General features: G+C 49.4%; 6 protein-coding genes and 1 non-coding gene across 7 annotated transcripts; 4 read left to right on the top strand and 3 right to left on the bottom strand.

Moving 5' to 3' along the window:
• Nucleotides 1-464: 464 nt before the first annotated feature.
• Nucleotides 465-536, top strand: tRNA. The gene has a single exon. It is a non-coding gene; the product is annotated as a tRNA-Thr (tRNA).
• Nucleotides 537-965: 429 nt separating this feature from the next.
• FMAN_10032 (uncharacterized protein) lies at nt 966-3,257 on the bottom strand (the record flags this gene model as incomplete). The annotated part of the gene is made up of 2 exons (XM_041820661.1): nt 966-3,106; nt 3,155-3,257. The coding sequence occupies 2 exons, from the start codon at nt 3,255-3,257 to the stop codon at nt 966-968; spliced, it is 2,244 nt and encodes a 747-aa protein (XP_041686519.1).
• A 2,336-nt stretch (nt 3,258-5,593) lies between these two features.
• Nucleotides 5,594-6,385, top strand: FMAN_10031 (putative ubiquitin thiolesterase L3; the record flags this gene model as incomplete). The annotated part of the gene is made up of 2 exons (XM_041820660.1): nt 5,594-5,969; nt 6,015-6,385. 2 exons carry the CDS (start codon nt 5,594-5,596, stop codon nt 6,383-6,385), a joined length of 747 nt encoding a protein of 248 aa, XP_041686518.1.
• A 274-nt stretch (nt 6,386-6,659) lies between these two features.
• Nucleotides 6,660-8,850, top strand: FMAN_10030 (putative ubiquitin thiolesterase L3; the record flags this gene model as incomplete). The annotated part of the gene is made up of 3 exons (XM_041820659.1): nt 6,660-6,909; nt 6,953-7,628; nt 7,674-8,850. The coding sequence occupies 3 exons, from the start codon at nt 6,660-6,662 to the stop codon at nt 8,848-8,850; spliced, it is 2,103 nt and encodes a 700-aa protein (XP_041686517.1).
• Nucleotides 8,851-9,095: 245 nt separating this feature from the next.
• FMAN_10029 (uncharacterized protein) lies at nt 9,096-13,724 on the bottom strand (the record flags this gene model as incomplete). Its single annotated transcript, XM_041820658.1, has 4 exons — nt 9,096-10,673; nt 10,716-12,257; nt 12,300-13,372; nt 13,415-13,724. The coding sequence occupies 4 exons, from the start codon at nt 13,722-13,724 to the stop codon at nt 9,096-9,098; spliced, it is 4,503 nt and encodes a 1,500-aa protein (XP_041686516.1).
• A 2,171-nt stretch (nt 13,725-15,895) lies between these two features.
• FMAN_16189 (uncharacterized protein) lies at nt 15,896-16,921 on the top strand (the record flags this gene model as incomplete). The annotated part of the gene is made up of 1 exon (XM_041820657.1): nt 15,896-16,921. One exon carries the CDS (start codon nt 15,896-15,898, stop codon nt 16,919-16,921), a length of 1,026 nt encoding a protein of 341 aa, XP_041686515.1.
• Nucleotides 16,922-17,266: 345 nt separating this feature from the next.
• FMAN_10028 (uncharacterized protein) lies at nt 17,267-18,835 on the bottom strand (the record flags this gene model as incomplete). Its single annotated transcript, XM_041820655.1, has 1 exon — nt 17,267-18,835. One exon carries the CDS (start codon nt 18,833-18,835, stop codon nt 17,267-17,269), a length of 1,569 nt encoding a protein of 522 aa, XP_041686514.1.
• Between the last annotated feature and the right edge of the window lie 906 nt (nt 18,836-19,741).

Genomic DNA, 19,741 nt, shown 5'->3' with positions numbered 1-19,741 from the left:
ACTGATAACATCGGCAGTGCAGTTGGTTGCCGTCCAGAAATGACACCCCGTCCTAGACGGAGCCCGGTCGCCGGATTTGTGGAGACACTTCGGCCGTGACCGCCGGAATGCAATACGGAACCCGTACATGCTATGCTACGAATGTGTAAGTGCCTGGTAGACGCTCCCTGGCAGTTCTCTAATCTCTTTGTTACGCTGCGCCATCACCGACAGATGGCTTGAAACTCTGACGCGACGAGTCGAGACCGAGACTCGAAGACCGCCCCGAAGCTCTACCCACAGTGCCATAAGAACAATCATCTCAGCATCCGAAACCGACTTCTTACAACTAATCATCAGTGAAGTTTCGATAGCAAGCGACGAGGATGGTTTACGGCACCTGAGTCAATCACGGCAGTCGAGGCAGTTATCCCAGTAGGGAAACATAACGCCAGGAAATACTCTAGCGTTTAATAACTGAGTTAGCCCTCTTGGCCAAGTGGTAAGGCGTCGCACTCGTAATGCGAAGATCACTGGTTCGATTCCAGTACGGGGCAACACGACTTATTACTTTTGCGTATCACCATAACTCATTATGAGCTTTTTGCAACGAGTTCTCGTCGTTGGGATAAAAACTTGCCTATTTAGGAGAATTTCCTTTTTTGGACGCGCAAACCGGGACGGGACGAGCAGGCCTTTTGTAATTCGGGTGATTACAGAAGAGTGATTCTCTTTGTTTATGATCGGTTGCGCCAATTGACTTGATAAGAGAGATTTCCATTGTCTTATCAGTCGAGACATCACATTGAAGCATGCAAGTAATTGAACAAAGAAACAAATGCGTATTGGTATCCATCGTTATGCTATAACCCATCATCCATCCATAGCCCTATAATGCCCCGTGTATCAACGCCCAAATCATCATTACAAAGGAAATCCATCGTATCGTAGTTATCCCTATCCAAACTCCATGCTTCATATCTTCATTAATCTTCCACATCCGCCGCACACCCCTCATCATCAACCCTCTGCTGCTGCTGCTGCTGCTTCTTCCTCATCTCCATCGCCTTGCGCAGTTTAATAGCAGTCTGTATATCGACCTTTGCATCATCCGCTTCCGTAAGACCGTACTGATCCCACCCTATCTCATGAAGATCAATGCCCAAATCTGCGAGGGACACAAAACCCGGTGCAACGGGGGCGTCGCTCTCCCAGAATGAATCGGAGTCTGGGTCTTCAGAGGTAGAGACTTGGCGTGTTCGACGAGGTGTTGTTGTGCGACTGCGGGATTGGCGGGTGCGGCGTGGTGTGGATCTGTTGCTTCGTGTGCGCGGTCGTTGGGGACTCTTTGGGCTTTTTGGTGTTTTGGGACGTTTGGAGACTGGTGCAGAGGGGATTATGGGGATTGGGGGTGGTGAGGCGGGAGCTTTGAGGATGGGGAGGGGTTCGTATATGCCTGGGAGACCGTCGCCTGACATGCCGTAGTTGTCCTTCATAAGGAGTCCTTCGCCGTCGCGACGCTTCTCTTTCCATGCGACGAAGGAGTCTATGGAGTCCTCGCTTGCATCGGAGAGGTACAGATCCATGTCGTGATCGGTTGTAATGGGATGGCCGAGATGTTGCTCGATGTCCATCCTTGATGGAACAAGTGTCTCGGCGGAATAGTCATCCCCAGGTGAGTTATGCTGAGTGTGCTCGTGCTCAGGGCGTATCTTGATCGATGGTGGTAGAGATGCATCGACAGATGTGCTTGGCGTATGATGACCAGCGGGGTATTGGATGCTCGAGAAACCAGATGACTGCGTTGTAGGAGTGATGTTTGCCTGTGAACTGACATTGAGAGAAGATGTCCGCACAGGAATGTGTTCGTTTATATCGTCTAGACGTTGGTTTCGTAGAGCAACGCTGGCCATTGTGCGAGATCGAGGAAATGGTTTGTCGATTGATGAAGAGCTCGATGGGCGTGAAGGCTGTGACAGTTCGCTTCGGGGATAAGATGAGAGCGTCGAGCCTCCGTGATATGACTCTGGACGAGGATGATGGACATCGTTCCGGTCATACCGGTAATTCGGTTCAAGGTATACACTTGCTCGCTTGTCTGGTCTGAATTGCGCTGGGATGATTGGGCACGGCGCAGCTTCATCAAACGCCTCGTCAACCGTATCAATCTCGACACGACTGAAACTCCTTCCTCGGCTTCGGCCTTCACTCGTCTTTGGTCGAGATCTTTGAACTGGCGGTGGTGAAGATGAAGTCTCGTATGTTAAGCCACTGGATAGCGAAGGATGGAGACTCATGGGCCTTGGTTTGCGCGGTTGAGGTTCGGTTTCTGATGGAGAAGCAAATGCATTGAAGGACCTTCTCCGATCCCGCATCGATAATGTTCCTGGGTTGAGGTTCGATTGTGACTCTCGTCGATTCGACTTTCCGGATCTTAGCAGATCATTACCAATTGATCCCGAAAATGACCTCCAAGCTGATGAACTCGACGGTCTTGACCAAGCCTCCCGTATCGTCCCTAGATCGCCATGCGGAACACCCGGCGCAGGCGCAGAATCATCCTCTTCTTCTTCATACTCAAACGACTGCAGCTCCCTCCCTCCAGAAAGTCGATAAAAGGCTTGAGCAGCAGCACTGTTAAGGTTCACACAATTCTCACCAATATTCCTCTCCGCAACGTCCTCCCCATACTCCCTCGCCCCCGAAGCAGCCACCCGCGATCTAAAGTTGGAAGGCCTGAATTCTCCCTGCGCATCGAGAATGTCTATAAACGAATTCCGCTTATCATGTGCTGAATCTGTTGAGCTCTCGCGACGATGGTGTGTTGGAATTGAAGGTACGGGCGGTGGTCGTTCGCGGCCTCGTGTTGGTCGCTCTGGAACACTCCATGCTGAATTGGAGCTTCGTATGCTTCGCGAGAGGGAGAGCGGACGGGACGAGAGACTGTTGGCTTGGTTTGGAGCTGTTGTTGGGCGGGAGGGAGATGGGCCTCTGAATCGGGGGACCATGGGAGGTGGCGCTGCAGGATCTTGTGATATCGTTGATAATTGGGCTTGGCTGCGTTTTCTGGCTGCTCGTTGCAGCTGATCCAATACATTTGGTCCATTTCCAGCGACTGGGTATGTCCCTGGTGCTGTTAGAGGGGCTCATATGACATGTGTGCGACGGAGGTTACCTTGAATTGGTGGGATTGAAGCCACAGTCGAATTGTACGCTTGACCCTTGAGCGAAGGCCTGTTGCTATTCTTTCGCGCAAAGATATTGCTAAAGAAGCCCATGATGGTCGCCTTACCCTGCCATCTGGCAGATCGGCATCAAAAAGATAATCGCAATGATTTGAGAAACCCTGAGTGAAAGGGACACCTCAGCGCTTTTAAAGATGAGATGTTCGCATTCCGATCAGAAATGAAAAAGGGTACGCGCAATCGGGGGCGCCAAATGAAAAGGAAAATCAGGCGCTTATAAGTACAGTAGGCACCGTATCAATCAAAACGGCCCAAGTGAGAACGTGAGACTAATGCAAGCCCCGTGAATTGGAACCTGTTTTTGTTCTTGTGTGCTGTGGCTTTAGAGTTTGGGAGGATGTGGTGGGAAGGTCTGGTCTATTTGTTTTATTCCTCGCTGTTTGGTTTGGTTTGAGAAGCTTCTTTGGAAGGAAAAGGTACATACATATCATCCTTGGTCTGGTCTGGTCTAGTCTAGTCTAGTCTAAAACAGACAAGACGCGGGACAGGGGGTGATGACGCCAGCGAACGAGAGGAAGGGATCCATGCAACCATGTTTGGAGGTGGAGGGTGCTAGCGGAGAGTGACAGGCCACGATGGATCTGAGAGAGTTGGAGCGTCAAAGAGTGAGGGGCAGGGGGATGAGGGATGTTGTGTCTTGGTCATGAATGAAGAGAATGCCTTGACGTGGTAATGTCTGTCCACCAACTCAGACATTCCACTCACAAACCTAAGACATCTTCACTTCTCTGCAGAACAGATCGTCAGCGGGAGAGTGGCCGATTATCCCCCAGGATCAACCACACTCAGGTCAATTCAGGTCAGGTCAGGGGGCGTCTGACTTGCATCACCCCTGAACCTGAGCCGAACTCTGCATCCCTGGACCAGCCTGGACCGATATGGACGGATGCAGGGACCACTATTCTTCCCACTCAGGGGCTTCAGAAGTGTCACGGAAAATATCACCAACAAATGAGATGCAAACATGATGAACGCTTTAGAAAACGGGCTTGGGCAACTGCCACCTGGGGCTTAACCGACTGACGCCATCAAAACGGCCTCCGAATCAAGAAGTGATAGACCCAAGAGAACGATGCTCAAACGAGAAGCTGTGTGCTTACCTGATACACAGCCTGGAGTAAACGCGAGCACCAATCGAGTCATGGCCGTAAGCGACCAAAAGGAGATGGGAGGATAGGCGAACTCACAGATCCCAACGCGAATAATTACGCTGTGGTGTCGCATTGTCCGAGACAGAATGTCGGCATCCGAGTCATTGGGTCGATTATCACAATAGCCTTGTCCACGTTGCAGCGAGAGTCCCGCGGTTACATTCTACGGACACGGGGGACGGGCCGCTGCTGATTTTTGAGTTTGATGATGCTCGCCTGTGAAATTGCCGTGTTCCCTGTGTATACGCGTTGTGTTTTTTTGTTTATGGCAGATACTACCTATTCGTATTAAATGTCCACCTTTGTGTTCTCGTCACTGTAGCTCTGTGTTATGTCCTCGTTGCACGGATACGGACGGAGAAATTGACGGATTATTCGTGGTGACGGTCGCATTGTACAAGAAGATCTCAATCATGGACTTGTTAGTAACTTTAGTGCGAGCCCGGTTCCGCGCGTTGGGGCCTATTTGTGATCTTTTATCTGTGCACACGGGACAAACGCTTTGCCAACGAACTCAAAAGATGTGATATAAGTCACTAGTTAATGTGATGGCTTCAGTGATATTGACATCGTATAATCATGTTTCTATTAGCCTGGATTGCTATAACAGGAGGGTTACATATCACTTTGCTTTTTCGTGCAGCGACCCATGTAACTACAGATCGTTTCGGATCTGTTTCTCGCGTTGAGGTGACACAATCAAACTAGCAGAGACTAAATATGGCAGCGCTGATCAAGAGACTAGGAAAATATTAGGAGAATGAGATCTGCACTCAAAACTGATAATTGTCTCTGTCTTTGATGGGATTGGACGGACTAAAATGTCATTAAATGATTGCGAGATAAACTCGTTATTTTGGTGACGGTTACCCTAGATCTTGGCAACAAACGGAGCGTGCTCATCGATGACGTTCTATAATGCTTGATTTATAGTTGAAAGTGTTCTATAGGAATTGCTTCTTTTGGTAATTCTGAAACTGTTTGTATGGGTGGTTTATGCATAACTCAAACGATATCGCAATGTTGCAGCTGTAGCCAGAAATGTTTGTATGCCGAGGGTACAGGCTGTAAGGCTAGAAGGTGTTTAGGCGACGTCATCAGTAAACCACCCCGCCAACTCAACGTGGGGCATTTCTTCCTCCATCATCAGCAGCTTAACAATCACCAACACATCTCAACACCATCACAACCTCACATCCCACGCACGCAAGCGCCAAAATGTCTTCAACAACAGACCCCAACCCCTCCGACTCCCGCCCGGCCTTCATCCCCCTCGAAGCCAACCCCGAGCTCATGACAACCCTCATCCACAAACTCGGCGTCTCAAACGCCCTCGCAATGCACGACGTCTACTCCCTCACCGACCCAGACCTGCTCGCCTTCATACCCCGCCCCGCGCTCGCCCTGCTGCTCGTGTTCCCCGTTAGCGCCGTCTACGAGAGTCACCGCATGGCTGAGGATAGTCTGGCCGATGAGTACAAGGGCAAGGGGGATACCGAGCCGGTGCTCTGGTGGCCGCAGACAATTAGGAATGCCTGTGGACTGATGGGGTTGCTGCATGCTGTCTGCAATGGAAATGCTAGAAGTTTCATCGGTACGTTTTTCATTTGGGGGCGTGGATGAGGCTAATTCTTAGTAGAGGAGGATTCTACGCTTGATGTGTTGATCAAAAAGAGTATCCCTCTTGATCCCCACGGCCGCGCAAAAGTCCTCGAAACAACACCCGATCTCGCGACAGCGCATAAAGAAGCCGCTACACAAGGCGACACGCCCGCGCCCGCTGCAGAAGACGACGTGGAGCTACACTACGTATGCTTCGCCAAGGGCACAGACGGTGGACTATGGGAACTCGACGGACGAAGAAAAGGACCTATTCGACGCGGCGACCTAGAAGACAACGAGGATGTGTTGAGTCCAAAGGGCTTGGCGCTGGGTGCGCTGAAGTTTTTGGAGAGGGAGGGTGGTGATTTGAGGTTTAGTGCTGTTGCGCTTGCTGGGTCTATGGACTAGGATTGATACCCAAGAGGCTGGATTAGATTTGGGTGAGATTGAATAGTATAGTTCAATCTTCTCACCTGTAAAGCAATACATTGTTGTTAAGCTAGGAGCTGAGGGGCTGGAGTAATTTAGCGTAGTTATTTTGAGAAGCTGAAGAACAAGGCAGATTCTTGAAGCCACGTCTAATCTCAGCTCCCCACTCCAAGGCAGCGACTTTAACAAGATATAAAACAGCAAATTCGTTCATGTTCTGGTCAATCTTCAATTTAATTCAATCATAAACATCATGCGTGAGTCTCGGCAAGGCACATATTTACTGAATACCTTACTTACAAGTACAGGTATCGCACGTTGGCTCTTGGGCGGAGGCCGCGAACATGTCGGCCTCATTCTAGGCAATGACGCATCCGGCAAAACAACATTTCTATACAGACTCAAGCTTAAAGAAGCTGTACAGGCCCTTCCAACAATTGGCTTCAACGTCGAGACCATCGACTATCCTGATGGAGAGAAAGTCACCCTCTGGGATGTTGGAGGTAAAACACCCTCTCTGACCTCCATCCTTTACTAACAGTCTAGGTTGCGATGCCATCCGCCCTCTTATACGACACTACATGACCCAAGATCGCTTCCTAATCTTCATACAAAGCTGCACAGACACAGACCCCGATCGCGTTGAGTTCTCACTCGAGTATCTCCGCATGGGAATGAACATGATGCTTGAACACGGAGCAAAGCACATGTTTATCATCTTCAACAAACAAGATCTCCTCCCAGAAGAAGAACGGCCAAAAATCGTAAAAGATTTAAAAGCAAATTTGGAAGCTGAGATTAGACCATACGCTGATAAGCTCGATATCAAGATCTTGGATACTCCTGGTCTAAGCGCCCTTTGGGGCTGTCAGGTGCACAATGTCATGGATGAGATACGAAAGACTCTAAAACCGAAGAATGCAGCCAAGGATACGAAGGCTGAAATTGAGCTGAGAGAGAAGGGGCCGAGTGACGAGGAGCTTCGCAATAAGATCAGAACGGCTAATGCTGAGGGTGCTGATGCAAACACCTTCTGGGACTCGTTTCTAGATGGGAGTTTGGAGGCGTGGGATCATTACACTCATCTCAGAGCCGGCTTTTTCGTCATGCATGATTGTTTTGGAAGAGGCTTGGGACTCTTGGAGTGTGCTGATGAATTCATGGAGCATTTGAATCGCCTGCGGGAGGGAAACCCTGAGAGGTTCCGCAACACAGCGCACAAGTAAGTCGCCCATCCACTCTCTATCTCTTGTTACTAACTCTTTAGAACAATGACCATATTCTGGCTTCACCAAATCCAAGTCGCTGCAATAGAATACCAAACACACTCACTCGAAAAGTTCCCCTCGCGAGAGGACTACGCCGACATCGTCTTCTCAGCGCCTCAACTCATGAACTCAGGCCTCTGGAGACAATACTACTCTAAGGACCTATTATTCTCGCAACTAGCTAGGAATAACTATAGTCTGCCGGATTTACAGCCTCTTCCTACGATTAAGCAGGTCACTTCTGCGCCTTTGCAAGAGAAAGGTACTAATGATGTTGATCGACTGCCCCGGTTTGCGTTCTCGGTGGTTCAAAAGACTCTCTCATCGAAGCTCAGACGGGGAGGTGTTGTTAAACAGGCCCTTGAGGCTTTACAGTCTTCGACGATGCGGCTGAGAGCTTCGGATTCTTCCGTTCCTCCGTATTCAGAGACACAGGCATATTTCTGGATCCAGATCATCCACGCTTATACCCGCTCCTTAGAGGTTGAATCGTCCGAAAGCCAATACACCACTTACGAGGCGTTCAAATCCCTCTTCGACATCAAGGGTGGCGAGTGGAAAGAATACTACTCCCAGTCAACATGGGAGAGCATCGCCGCTCGAATGACATTCGTGAACCCCGACAAGAAACCCCTCCCCAATATCTTCAACCTACCCTCACAAGCAAGAAAAGACCTCGCTGTCTCACAAATGATAAACGCCGCAAACCACCGCTCAAGAAACACACACCTCCCCCCCTCCGAAGATCTAGACTTCCTAGCATCCATCCTCATCGACGAAGCAAGACTCATCCCCGAGTCCGAACTCAACGTCGCCAGCCACGCGAGCCTCATAACCTTCCTATTCAACCGTCTAACAGAAAAGACCAAATCTACCGCTACGAGCACAAAACGCGGTGATGCTTCGCTGGCGTCGTCGACGGCGTTGGAGATTGCCAAGTGGACAGGTTTGACGCAGGCGATGTTCTGGGTGCAGCAGATCCAGATTGCGCTTGCTGGGCGGAGGGAGATGAGTTTTGAGGAGTTTATCAAGGGGAATTCGGTTTTGGCGTTTGAGGAGCTGCCGTTTGTGTATTATTCGCCGCAGCTGTGGGGGAGTGTTGAGGCGAGGGATGGGTATGTTATGCCTGATAGACGGGGGCTTTCTAGCATTGTAGCCGGGAAAGGCAGACAGTAATGAATGGGTACATTAGGAAATCAGAAGATGTTTAGTCATTTAGAGTCCTTGGATATGGGATATGCCATCGTGTCTAGAGTCAAGGTGAAGCTAGCTCAGTAATGTCTGTCTCAACCTACACTTCAAGGACCAGGAACCATCAAGGCAACGCTGTTAATTGCTCTATGATCTTTGTCTATGCTTCTAACGCTGTAACACGCTTCGTCTATAAAACAAATGTCCTCAACTCTAGTGTCGGCTTCAGCTCAAACAGCTGTTCCATGATCAACCTCGACATCCCCCCCTCCAAGCTGACAATCACACCCCAAAAACCTCTTGGCCGCCTCAACATCCTCACCAAACGAACCAAGTATCTTGAGAGCCTTCTCCGCAGCACGCTGCTTAGAGTATCGTCCACTCTCAGATGTGTCATCCGCGATGACCTTTTGATGCACCATAAACACAGCGCACATTTCTGTATCTTTCAGTGCCGCCATGCCTTGGTCAGCACTGCATGGTACAGCTTCTGCGCTGATGCGCCAGTTTGTGCAACCGAATTCCTGGTGCATTTTCTTGGAGAGGAACGTGACTGGGTGTTTGTTCGCAAAGGTATCGTAGAGCTTCATGTCTTGGAAGTATGGCTGGATGAACTTGGTGAAGAAATTCTCGACGACCGAAAATTTGTACTTTGAATCGACAAACATGGCTCCAACAAGAGCTTCAACCACATCGGCGTAGACTTTTGGTGCCGAATCTACTTTGAGCCAGAAGTTCTGGCGCATGGGAGTTCCATCTTCCTTTGCCTCTTGACGGGCATTCTCTTCAGCAACCTCGAGTTCCACGACATAATCTCGGATCTGACTAAGGAGGCTTGATGTACTCGAAAGTAGATGTCGGTGCAGACCAAGCTTAACGCAGAGACAGCCAAGAAACTGATTCGATACCATGGCCATCTTGTGTTCCGTCAGCCACTGAGGGTCTGCCCTGGGGAAGTTTCGATATAGATAATCGACAATGGCCATGTCTAGGAGTGAATCGCCTAGAAACTCGATGCGTTGGTAATCTGGCACAGACTCATACGGCCATGAAGGGTGTTTGAATGCGCTCTGTACAAGTTGTGCAGACTTGAAGCGGTACCCTGTCGCTTGTGCCACCTTTTGTACAAGGCTGCGCTGAGAGGCAGATGCATTACCTTCCTGCCACTCAGGAACCTTGTAGGCTTTATAGTAATCCTTGAAAGCCTTCATCCTGTGGTTCTTTGACTTGGTCATCCTCGTCACGGCTTTGACAGCCAGATCCATGTTGCTGTCCTTGCTTGTGAGATATGCCGCTCCAATGAGAGCTTCACACACATCCGCAATCGTCTTGTCAGCCAGGTTATGCTTCATTGAAGTTTTCGGTGCCTTTCCTTTCTTGAGCGGAAGATCGGGGTACCAAGTTCGTCTGTCGAAAGCCTTGGATCGAATGAACTCTTGTAGTTTGCGATCAACCGCATGGTTGAAGAGGTTTTGGTTGCAAATGAGAAGCATGCGCTCAACGTGGTATTTGCACTCGTTGCCATCGGGCATGAGCGTGTAGATTGAGATCGTGGTAGCCATCTTCAAGAAGCAGTCACCGAGGAACTCTAATCGTTCATAGTTGTCGCCCATGCCAGTTTGGAAATTAACTTGTTCTGTGTCATGTTCTCCAGAGTTGTCGCTGTCTTTGGTCATTGCCTCTAGTGCTAATTCCGGTGGAATTTCAAGGCCAAGAAGATTGCATGCATCCAAGACAATCAGGACGGAATCTATTCGGTGAATGATTGCTGGAAATGCCATGGCCATAGAGACCACGTCAATGGGTAGCTGCAAAAATTAGAAAAGCTTCAAGACAGGGACCTAACTTACAGGAGACACATGGAGAGGTTCCAGAATGATAAAACACTCCATGTTGACCTTCTCGTCAACCTCAAACTCATCCAAAAGGTTTCGTCGTAGCGAAAGCAACTCCGCCTTGACTACAGGCTGATCATCCCGCCACTTCACCTTTTGACGAGTTTTATGATATAGACTGTTGCTGTATTGCATGATTGTCGGTTCCACAAACCTATAAGCTCGGCTTCTTGATTCGGGGACTCCTTCGGGTGTGGGATCGGAGGGCTTCTTCGTTTTGTCGATACCTTTGATGACAAGCTTGCGTCCTCCATCATATGGATCAGTCACAAGCTTATTGAAGAAGAAGTCTTCTGGCGCATTCTCCCATTCCAGTACCTCGTTCTCCCTCACAGTATTGACAACATCCCAGTCAATATGTGATCGAGTGTCCGACTGAGGATTTTCGGCGCAAGGTGCGAGGAGGTATGGATATTGGTCGGACGTGGTATCGTATTCTTTGCTGAACACATCGGCGAATACACGATGTGTGAACTTGGTCAATCCGTCCGCTTCTTCGGGGTCGAGTTGAAGAGCCTCCTGGATAGGCGTCAATTCAGCGATGGAGGAGTGTCCATTGCCAAAGAATAGAGGAACGCCTGGCAGTTTCGGCATTGGCTTGCGCGAGAGAAGCATCAACGACCTTCCGGCCACAGCCTTACTAAGGGCGCCCCCGTCCTTGATGGTGATTGTAGTCGCAAAGCATTCAGTCCACTCTCCTCGCTCAGCCCAAATCTCTGGCCGTAATCGCATGTCGTAGTCAGCCTTCTTGTTTGAACTCACAGCCAGCCGTGCGTTTCGCATAGCGTGGACCTTTTTCTTGAATGTCGGCTGAAGATTGCCGTCAACATGTTTGTCTCTGATTAGGATCTTGCAGGCTTCGAATGCTGCAGAGCACTTGGCCATCAATTTGCTACGCTGTTGCGTACCCTTGACAAAATTGACTGGAGACTGGAATGGCATTACCACGTCAGCCAGGTATCGATCGCCAACCTTTTGTACCTGATATTCAACTTTGGCGTAGCTATCAGTTGACAAGTGAGAAGCAAATCTGGCCAGAATTTCGAGACTGGCGGGAAACGTAAGGCGTGCGCCTGTCGACGGTATCTCGTACACTTGATGCTGCATGCGCTCAACCACCATCTCCATGTCCTCGTCTATCAAATCATCATGAAGTTTTCGGTCAGCTGAAAGAGAGAGGCAGAACTTCTCAAGGGCTTGTGAGTCCCTCAATGCCTGTTTCGCACTTCGAATATGTGTCAAATTGCCCTGTTCCATCATTGTGATGTATCGAGAACGTGCTTGTCGGGCGCGTCCTTTGGATTGCAAGTATTGGATGACGGAGTTGTAGAGATCGAAACGAATGACAAGGTCGCAATCTGGAACATCGATGCCCTCTTCTGCAACCGGGGTTGTGAAAAGGCAGTTGGTGTTGCCGCGCTTGAATTCGTGGAGAGCCAGGACTTGGTCTCGAAACGACATGGTGCCGACGCTCGAATTGATGGATTGACAGCCGACCTGGGATTGTTAGCAGAGTCAATGGGAAAGGCTACTACTTACCATGTATGCAGCAGACATTCCTGGGATCCTCATGAAAGGCTGGCTATACAGATCCGAAAGTAGACGGGCTGTGTATCTCTTCTCAACAAAAACAATGCAACGTTTGGTGCCGTCCATTGTGAAAGCGTGCACCAAGATCTCGTGGAGACTTTTGACTTTGGCGGAGAGACCGTCAGCCTTTGGGTCGACCGTACCAAACTTGTGAGCCCGAACAATTTTCTGGACACGCCGGACGGCCTCTGTTGCTTGATCTGCTCTCGTTACTGCAATGTCTCCAATAAATTCCCGACTAGTTCTGGCTGCGAGCCGTTCAGTCTCGAGATCGGTCATTGCAAGCTCCCAATAACGGTCCGCGCACCAAGTGCCGAGGACTGACGAGGCCTCTTTTGTGAATTCGAGCGACAACTTGAACTGTTCGTTGCGAGAGACCAAGGCAAAGATCTGGTCCCACAGGTGCGTCTTTGTATCATCAGGAGCGTCAAGCCTGCTATAGTTGACAGTTTCTTCGGTCTGCTTCTTTCGGTGCATGGTTTCCATCAGCACCTCATCTGAAATCGTGGCAATCTGGCTGTCAAGAGACCTCTCAAGCTCCAAGGCCGTGTCTTTCACGTCCCTGGTTCGCGCGTCCACCGGCGAAGCAGTCATTCCCAGTATGCGAGGCTTTTCGCCTTCGTGTTTGTAATAATACCCGTCCATGATACGAGCGTACGGGTGCTTCTTCTTTGTGTGGTGTGCTTCGTCGAAGATGAGGAGGTTTATTCGGGACATGGTGATGAAGCCGCAAGTGAGGCAGTCGAGGAGAATCTGGGCAGTGCAGACTACCACCATGTTCTCGCCAAACTTCTCATCCCAGTATTCTTTAGTCTTCGTCATGCCTTTCATATGGCCCACGAACTTGGTGACTGGGTGGGCTCCGAGGTTGCAGCTGAGGACTGCATGTTGCTGAACACAAAGGGCGACCTTTTCGACAAGGAAAAAGGCGACTTTCTTGGGCTTCCCGATGGCTCGAGCTTCCAACTCTTGTTCGAGGTGATGTCGTAGCAGCAAGGCCGAGATGAGTGTTTTGCCGGTGCCTGGACTGTCAGCAAACCTCCAGATGGGTGGCGGAAACATACCTGTGGGCAATACCACGAGGAGGTTTCTCTCTTTAGCGCGCTCGAACAGTTCAATCTGGTATTCTCGAGGCGACGCGATGATCTTGTGGCCCTCGTACTGGTTCATGAGCTGGGCGAGGGAATGTTTGCTAGGATCGCTGAAAGGAACGGCACTCCTCGCGGCGTCTCTCTGTGTCTTTTCTATGTGCGCCTGTAGAGCAGCCTGGTCTCGGAGCTTCTTTTCTGTAATCTTTCGAGGCTTTGAAGGGTTCACGATCAGGCGATATCGATCGTCTTCGTCATCAGTGTCGATGTACTCGTGGTCTGACATGTTGAGGAGTGGATTATTTACTACTGAAGGGTGAAGATACAGATGCTGTAAACATTCGCATTGCGAGAGCGATCAAAGGAATAGAAGAGACCTTTACACTGATGATTGCGGCGATTAAATGAGAGATGGGAGACAAGGAAATGATTGTCGGGGTGGCAGGTGCCTTGAGGTGGAGGCTACGGAGGGATGTTGTTTGGGCGGATGCTTGCCTTAGTGTAACAGCAAGAGGCTGCAACAATATCAATCACGGGTCACACCATTCTTGTTTCTATTAATCTCCAACTAGCAACAATCCTAGAGCAAACGCCGGGCAAACAATAACAAGAAACACACAGACACTATTTCGCAGTCTCAATCACTCTAAACACCACTGAAGTATCGCGATCGTTTTAAGCAGTTTTATGAGGATATCGAGTAGGTTTGGTACCGAATGCGGGTGCCACACTTATACAGGCCTCATAGCGTTCATCGTTGAGCCGCATATCAACTACACTCCATGTAATACGAGAACCATGGCCGAGATATCTCACTGCAAATCATCCCAACTTCCCCCAATTTCTTCACACCATTTCCTCGGAATGTCTACAAGGCCTCATTCGACTGTGCTTCTGGTCTCTAGGTACGTACCATTCGCCTTCTCCAGACACTGCCGCCTACTAAGCCAAGGTTACGCTTAAAATCGCACGTGTTGAGCAAGCCAATTGTTCACGGAGAATCCATGGCCTCAAAGAAGCCCGTCGAGCCATCTCGTGGTCCCTAATGTGCTCTAATGTGCTCAAAGAAAAATGATTTTCGACTCAGCAGGAAATTTCATACCATGCTGTGCATTCTGTCTGACACTGACCTCGCAGAGTTACGTCCCTGGGGGGTGTGGCAATAGTGGACTCAGGCAATGACACAATAAAGGTTCAGCTGCGCAAAAGTTCAATACGTTTGGAAAACTAGACAGGAAGTTTATAGTACTTCAAACCCAAATAAACAGCTCTGATTCGTTGTCCCAGCCTTGAGCTTACATCGGAATGTTTCAGATGTCAGTGCCTAGGTTTTCTCATTAACACGATTGCAGCTGCACCTCACCTCGGTGGCGCCTCACTTGATGGCCTGTTGAATCGATCCCTGTCGATTTATTCTGCTTTCCGTTCTCTTCCACAAGACTTTGGTATGTTTCCTCGTGGTAGTGTACTTCTGTAGATCTTTTTTTCGCCTCAATGCCCGTGTTTTATCAAATGAATTACTGATGGAAGGCACTCACCTCTGATATTCAGGGGGGGTTAAAGCCTGCCATCATTGGCACATGAGCCTCATACAAGAGACTCTTTGCCCTGTGTTTGACTCATTTGCTGACTTTTGTTGATGTAAGAGATTTCAGCACAGAGTATATCCCAAAATCAGATAACTCACTCGTGCAGTTTCTCTCTGCCCCATTCGCTCTTATGGCTCAAGGCAAGGGTTTGAGGCGTCTTAGTACCAATGTACTATCAGAAGACACCTCCATACATTCGGCTATGCCAGCTCTGCCCTTTTTATACTTCTATTAGTGACTCAACCTCAGAGTTCAACCCAAAAGATTCCGCGTGGACGAATAGATAATGATTCTCAATTGACTCCCCTGATACTTGGATTCACACTCTCGGCTTCATTCGCCCTTACGGCCCGAGGCAAAAACTTTGCATTTACGAATTTCTTATGAACCTTCAGACTACCCCTTAATATACTTCGTCACGCGTTCTCCTTCTCGGTGCCACTTTGAGTGACTCGGCCAAAGAGTTTTCAGCTTGAACCAATAGATGATGGTTCTTGGGTGGCCAGTCTGATGCTGGTGACCCCCATGTCCATGTTCTTCGCTCTTCTCACCAGGAGAATGGTTGCCTTCATCTTTTTGAAGGTTGATAGTAGCATCACAAATTCTGCCGTCCAATGTGCTTTCATCTTTACCAGCAGTGCTTAATGAACAGCCTCACAGTCGGAAACACTATCTTAGGGCTACACCTGAATTATTTTGTCCCAAAGACTATAAATATCCCCCTTCTCGGCAGCCTCTTCTTCTTCTCTGTTCGTATCTTCAAGTTCATCTCTACTCTCAATACTCTTCCACACATCACTTTCATACTAACAAGTATATTAATACTTGAACAACTTCTATTCTCTCTTCTTATCTTCAATTTGGCAACATGTCGACCTCTTCACCCTCAGACCTCGATGCATACAGTCAGCTTCTCCAGCCTATCGAAGAGTATGTTGCTCAGAACATAGAGCAAGGTCACGCCGCTTCGTGTTCTCCGCCTCCTGAGGATCGGGTCCCCTGGGATACACCCCCATCCACTTCCCTCTCCCCTTCCTCTTCTCCTTCCCCCTCCCCCAACGTCAATGGCAACAAGCCCTTGGCTCTTCCCGCCGAGACCCCTTCGGCTGCGGCAGAAACTGTCTTCCCCAAGAAAGACAACACAGTGCCGCAGCCCCAGGAGTCTCAGTTCGACCCAGCCGCGGCCGCCAACGAGGCCCTCAAGAGCGTGTCTCTTGAACTTGAGGAGGCATCCAAGCCCAAGCAGTCCCGGGCTGCTGCCAAGAGGGAGCCCAGGCAGTCCCGGGCTGCCGTCAAGAGGGAGACAGCCCCCAAGCGTGTCTCCAAGCGCGCCGCCAAGCCGCCAAAGCTGCTCACTCCAAACAAGCTGATGCAGCAAATGGACCTAGAGAGTTTCGGTCGTTTGTTGCCAGTTTGGGGGGCAAAATGGGCAGCTGATAAGGCTGCGAAGGCTCCTCAGGTGCCTGTTTATGGAGTCCCTGGTCAGCCTTACGGCCAGAATCCGTCACAGGCAGCCCTGGGGCTTTACCCTCCAGCCCCGGGCCAATATTCTCAGGCTGCTGGTCCTCTGTACCAGCACCCTCCTTCTGTCCCCCCTGCTGCTCCTTCTCTTGCCTCCCATCTCGCTCCCCCGGTTGCCCCGGCTCTCAATTTTGCTCCGGCTCTCAATTTTGCTCCGGCTCCGGCTCCGGCTCCGGCTCCCGTTCCCGCCTGGGTTCCGACTCCCTCTCCATTTCTCCCTTGCCCTCCCCAGATTCCTTCCCCTCCCCAGGCCCCCAATTACTCTATAGGTCTGGGAATAGACAACGGACTGGGGCAGCATCATTCGGTCGCCTACCCGCAACCTTGGTGGATGGAGCAGCCGGACTTACCAGAGGAGTTTCAGGGTTTTTAGAGGAGTTTTAAAAAGTTTATGATGAATACCCTAAGTTTAGAAGGGCTTGTAAAAGTTAAGGCCAGTTTAGGGGGCTATTATGCATTCTTAGGGGAGTTTTTGATCAGTTTAGACCTGTATACCGTCTTGGTCTGGAGTTTTGTTACAACATATATAGATGATCATTTCATTTCATTTATGAACAGAGCTATTCAATCACCAAGTGACGGTCCCCCTAAGTGAAAGCAAACTAGGCCAAATCGCTCGCATGCCAAAGTACATAATCCAACCCCCCCGTATCTAACCAGCAGTGAACCTTCGCCTCCAATCTAAGCAACATCTCCTCACTGCCGACCTCAACACCCACTAGATCCTCCCCTCACTCTCCCTCTTCTTGAGACTAGCCTTTCTCGGTCTCCCTCGTCCAGCCTTCTTGGGCGTTCTCTTCTTCGGGTTGTAATCGCCATCATTCTCTGGCTCGGGGACATCAATCGGCATGGTCATGGGATCAGCTTCTATCTCGCTCTCGATGTCTTGGGATGCCCTGCTCTGTCGTGTAACTGAGTTTGCTGTTGATTTGCTTCCCTTCTTTTTGAGAAAGCCGGACCAGTTGGCGTCGAGCATCTTCCGAAGTTGCTGAGATGGTGTAGAGTCGTCGATAGGGACTGTTCGGCCTAGGATGGTGGGTGCAGAGTATTGATTTGGTTGGAGTGTTGAACCACTTGCTTGGATGAATGATAAAGGTTCTTCGTCAGGGGCGGGTGTGAAGGCTGGATACTGTTCTTCTTGTTCCATGTCACTCTCTGGGACCTCTTCCAAATACACCGGCTTCTGGCGCTGATTCATGATGTAGTCGTATCTTGGGTCATTCAGAAACGCATCCTCAAAGTGAGATGTCAAAATCGTCTGAGCCTCCAAGCCCCTTCGAGAAAGCCGAGGCGCACCAGGCACCCTTCCAGCCGACGATGAAGCATTTCCTCTCGCCTCCTGTCTCTCAGACCCCTCTCCGTGCTCAACATCACCTCGTTGCATAGGCCTCCTTCCACCTTCAGGCCCAATAAGCCCACGGACCTGCTTTTGCTTTGCTAGGTAGTGAAACCCTGTGGGACAATACGCCGAGGCTGGCGGGTGCGGTGTTCTTTCTTCCTCTACAAGAGTAGACACTGTTCTTCCTTGCAAATGGGTGTAAGCTTCGTGGTAATATCTCTGAGAGACCATTTGTAAGATGTTTCGCTGATACGGGAGAGGCACTTCGCCGAGTGGTCCTGGGATGAGGGACGTCAGGGGGCGGAGTTGAGCATCTGTGGCAGCTTTTTCATCTTGTTGTTCATGGCTTGCAGGCTGTTTTCCTTTATCGCGTGGCTTTTCGTTCTCATTTTTATCTTCAGTTGCATCGTGTGTCGCATCCGAATCGTAGCCGTCATCTTTCATCGTAATGTCTTCGTCTGGGGCATCAGCTGGTGGAGGTGCAAGTCTTCTCTTAACAGTACCCAAGAATGGATCTCCCAACTCAGGATACCTGAATGGACCCGTAGGTGGTTCAGGAGTGGAAAACTGAGCCATGAGTAGTTCGACTTTCTCATGGTCAAGCCACCCAAGTTCCAACGAACCAAGCATCTGCTGTTTGTCGATAGCATCCTGGAGGATCTCCCACTCTATATCCAGTCGAAGAAAGTCAAGCAGGCCATTCTCTGTATACTCCAAAAACTCTTCAACTACACCAGATATCTTCAATCCCTGCAGAAACTCGACGCCTTTTTGTTTGTCTTGGTCCCGAACATTGTCAGTGCAGAGAAGAGGGCGATATTCACGTAGAAGCTCTGCGACAGTCTGTCTCTTCTCAAGAGCATATTCAAGCAGGTCAGCGTTAGGTATCTTCTCAATACTCTCTTGCCAGACCCGCCACTTGTAATATTCGCGGAGGTAAGTCTCCATAAAGTCCTTGACCTGTTGGTTGCTGAGATGCAAGATGAGACTGGCGACTTTTGCGAAGCGGTTTTTGTTGCTGAATACACGGAGGATAATCCACTTCACTCCCCAAGAGAGATCATCCTATTGTCTTTCCTGAGGCCGAGGTGTGGTGTTGTTGAGGTGCTCCATGATGGTGGTGTCGAGGTTGAGTATTGAGGACGCGTCGTGAGGTTGCCAGGTTGAAAGCAAGTTAGTAACAAAGTGAAGATGAAAAAGTCTGAAATCCAAATATCATATGTGTAGCATTTTATGTGAGCGATGAGAGCAAAGTGTGTATCAAGAATGAGTGAGAAGAGGATGAGATAGAGTTGAGTTGAAGTGTGTGAATGAAGGACGCGAAGATGTGGACAATCAGGGACCAAAAAACAACCGAGACAGACAATTAACAATCATGTGACAATCTATAATCCACGCCTGTTTGTTTATGAACTCCGATGATTCAAGAACTTGTTGTCTCATCAAGGTCGAATTGTCTGTCACTCACTGCCAGGTGTCTACAGCTGCCAGTCACACTTTAACAGTGTGAGTGAGCAGCTCATAATATTTCAGTGAGCAACTCGAGATAACAGTTTCTTTCATCTTTTATGAAAGAAGTGATAGCTGCTTCATTTATTACAACAAGAAATCTCAGTTAAGCACATAGCCAAACCCTAGACACTATCGGCTTCCAGGTTGATGAAAGAGTACATATATGCAATTCACTCATGATCATGGCTTCACTAAGCTTTAGCACTCAAACAGTTTATATTTCATTCATTTTCTCACAAATTATGAAGCAAAAACTGCGGTTACAGCGCCAAGCCAAGTATACATTTCATTCTTTGGTAACCCATTCCAAGTCGAACAACGCACACTTAGACAATATTATGA

This window comes from Fusarium mangiferae, assembly GCF_900044065.1.
Source record: "Fusarium mangiferae strain MRC7560 genome assembly, contig: FMAN_scaffold011, whole genome shotgun sequence".
NCBI lineage: Eukaryota > Fungi > Ascomycota > Sordariomycetes > Hypocreales > Nectriaceae > Fusarium > Fusarium mangiferae.
Note: the sequence above shows the minus strand (reverse complement) of the source record. Positions and strands in the feature narration are given on the sequence as shown.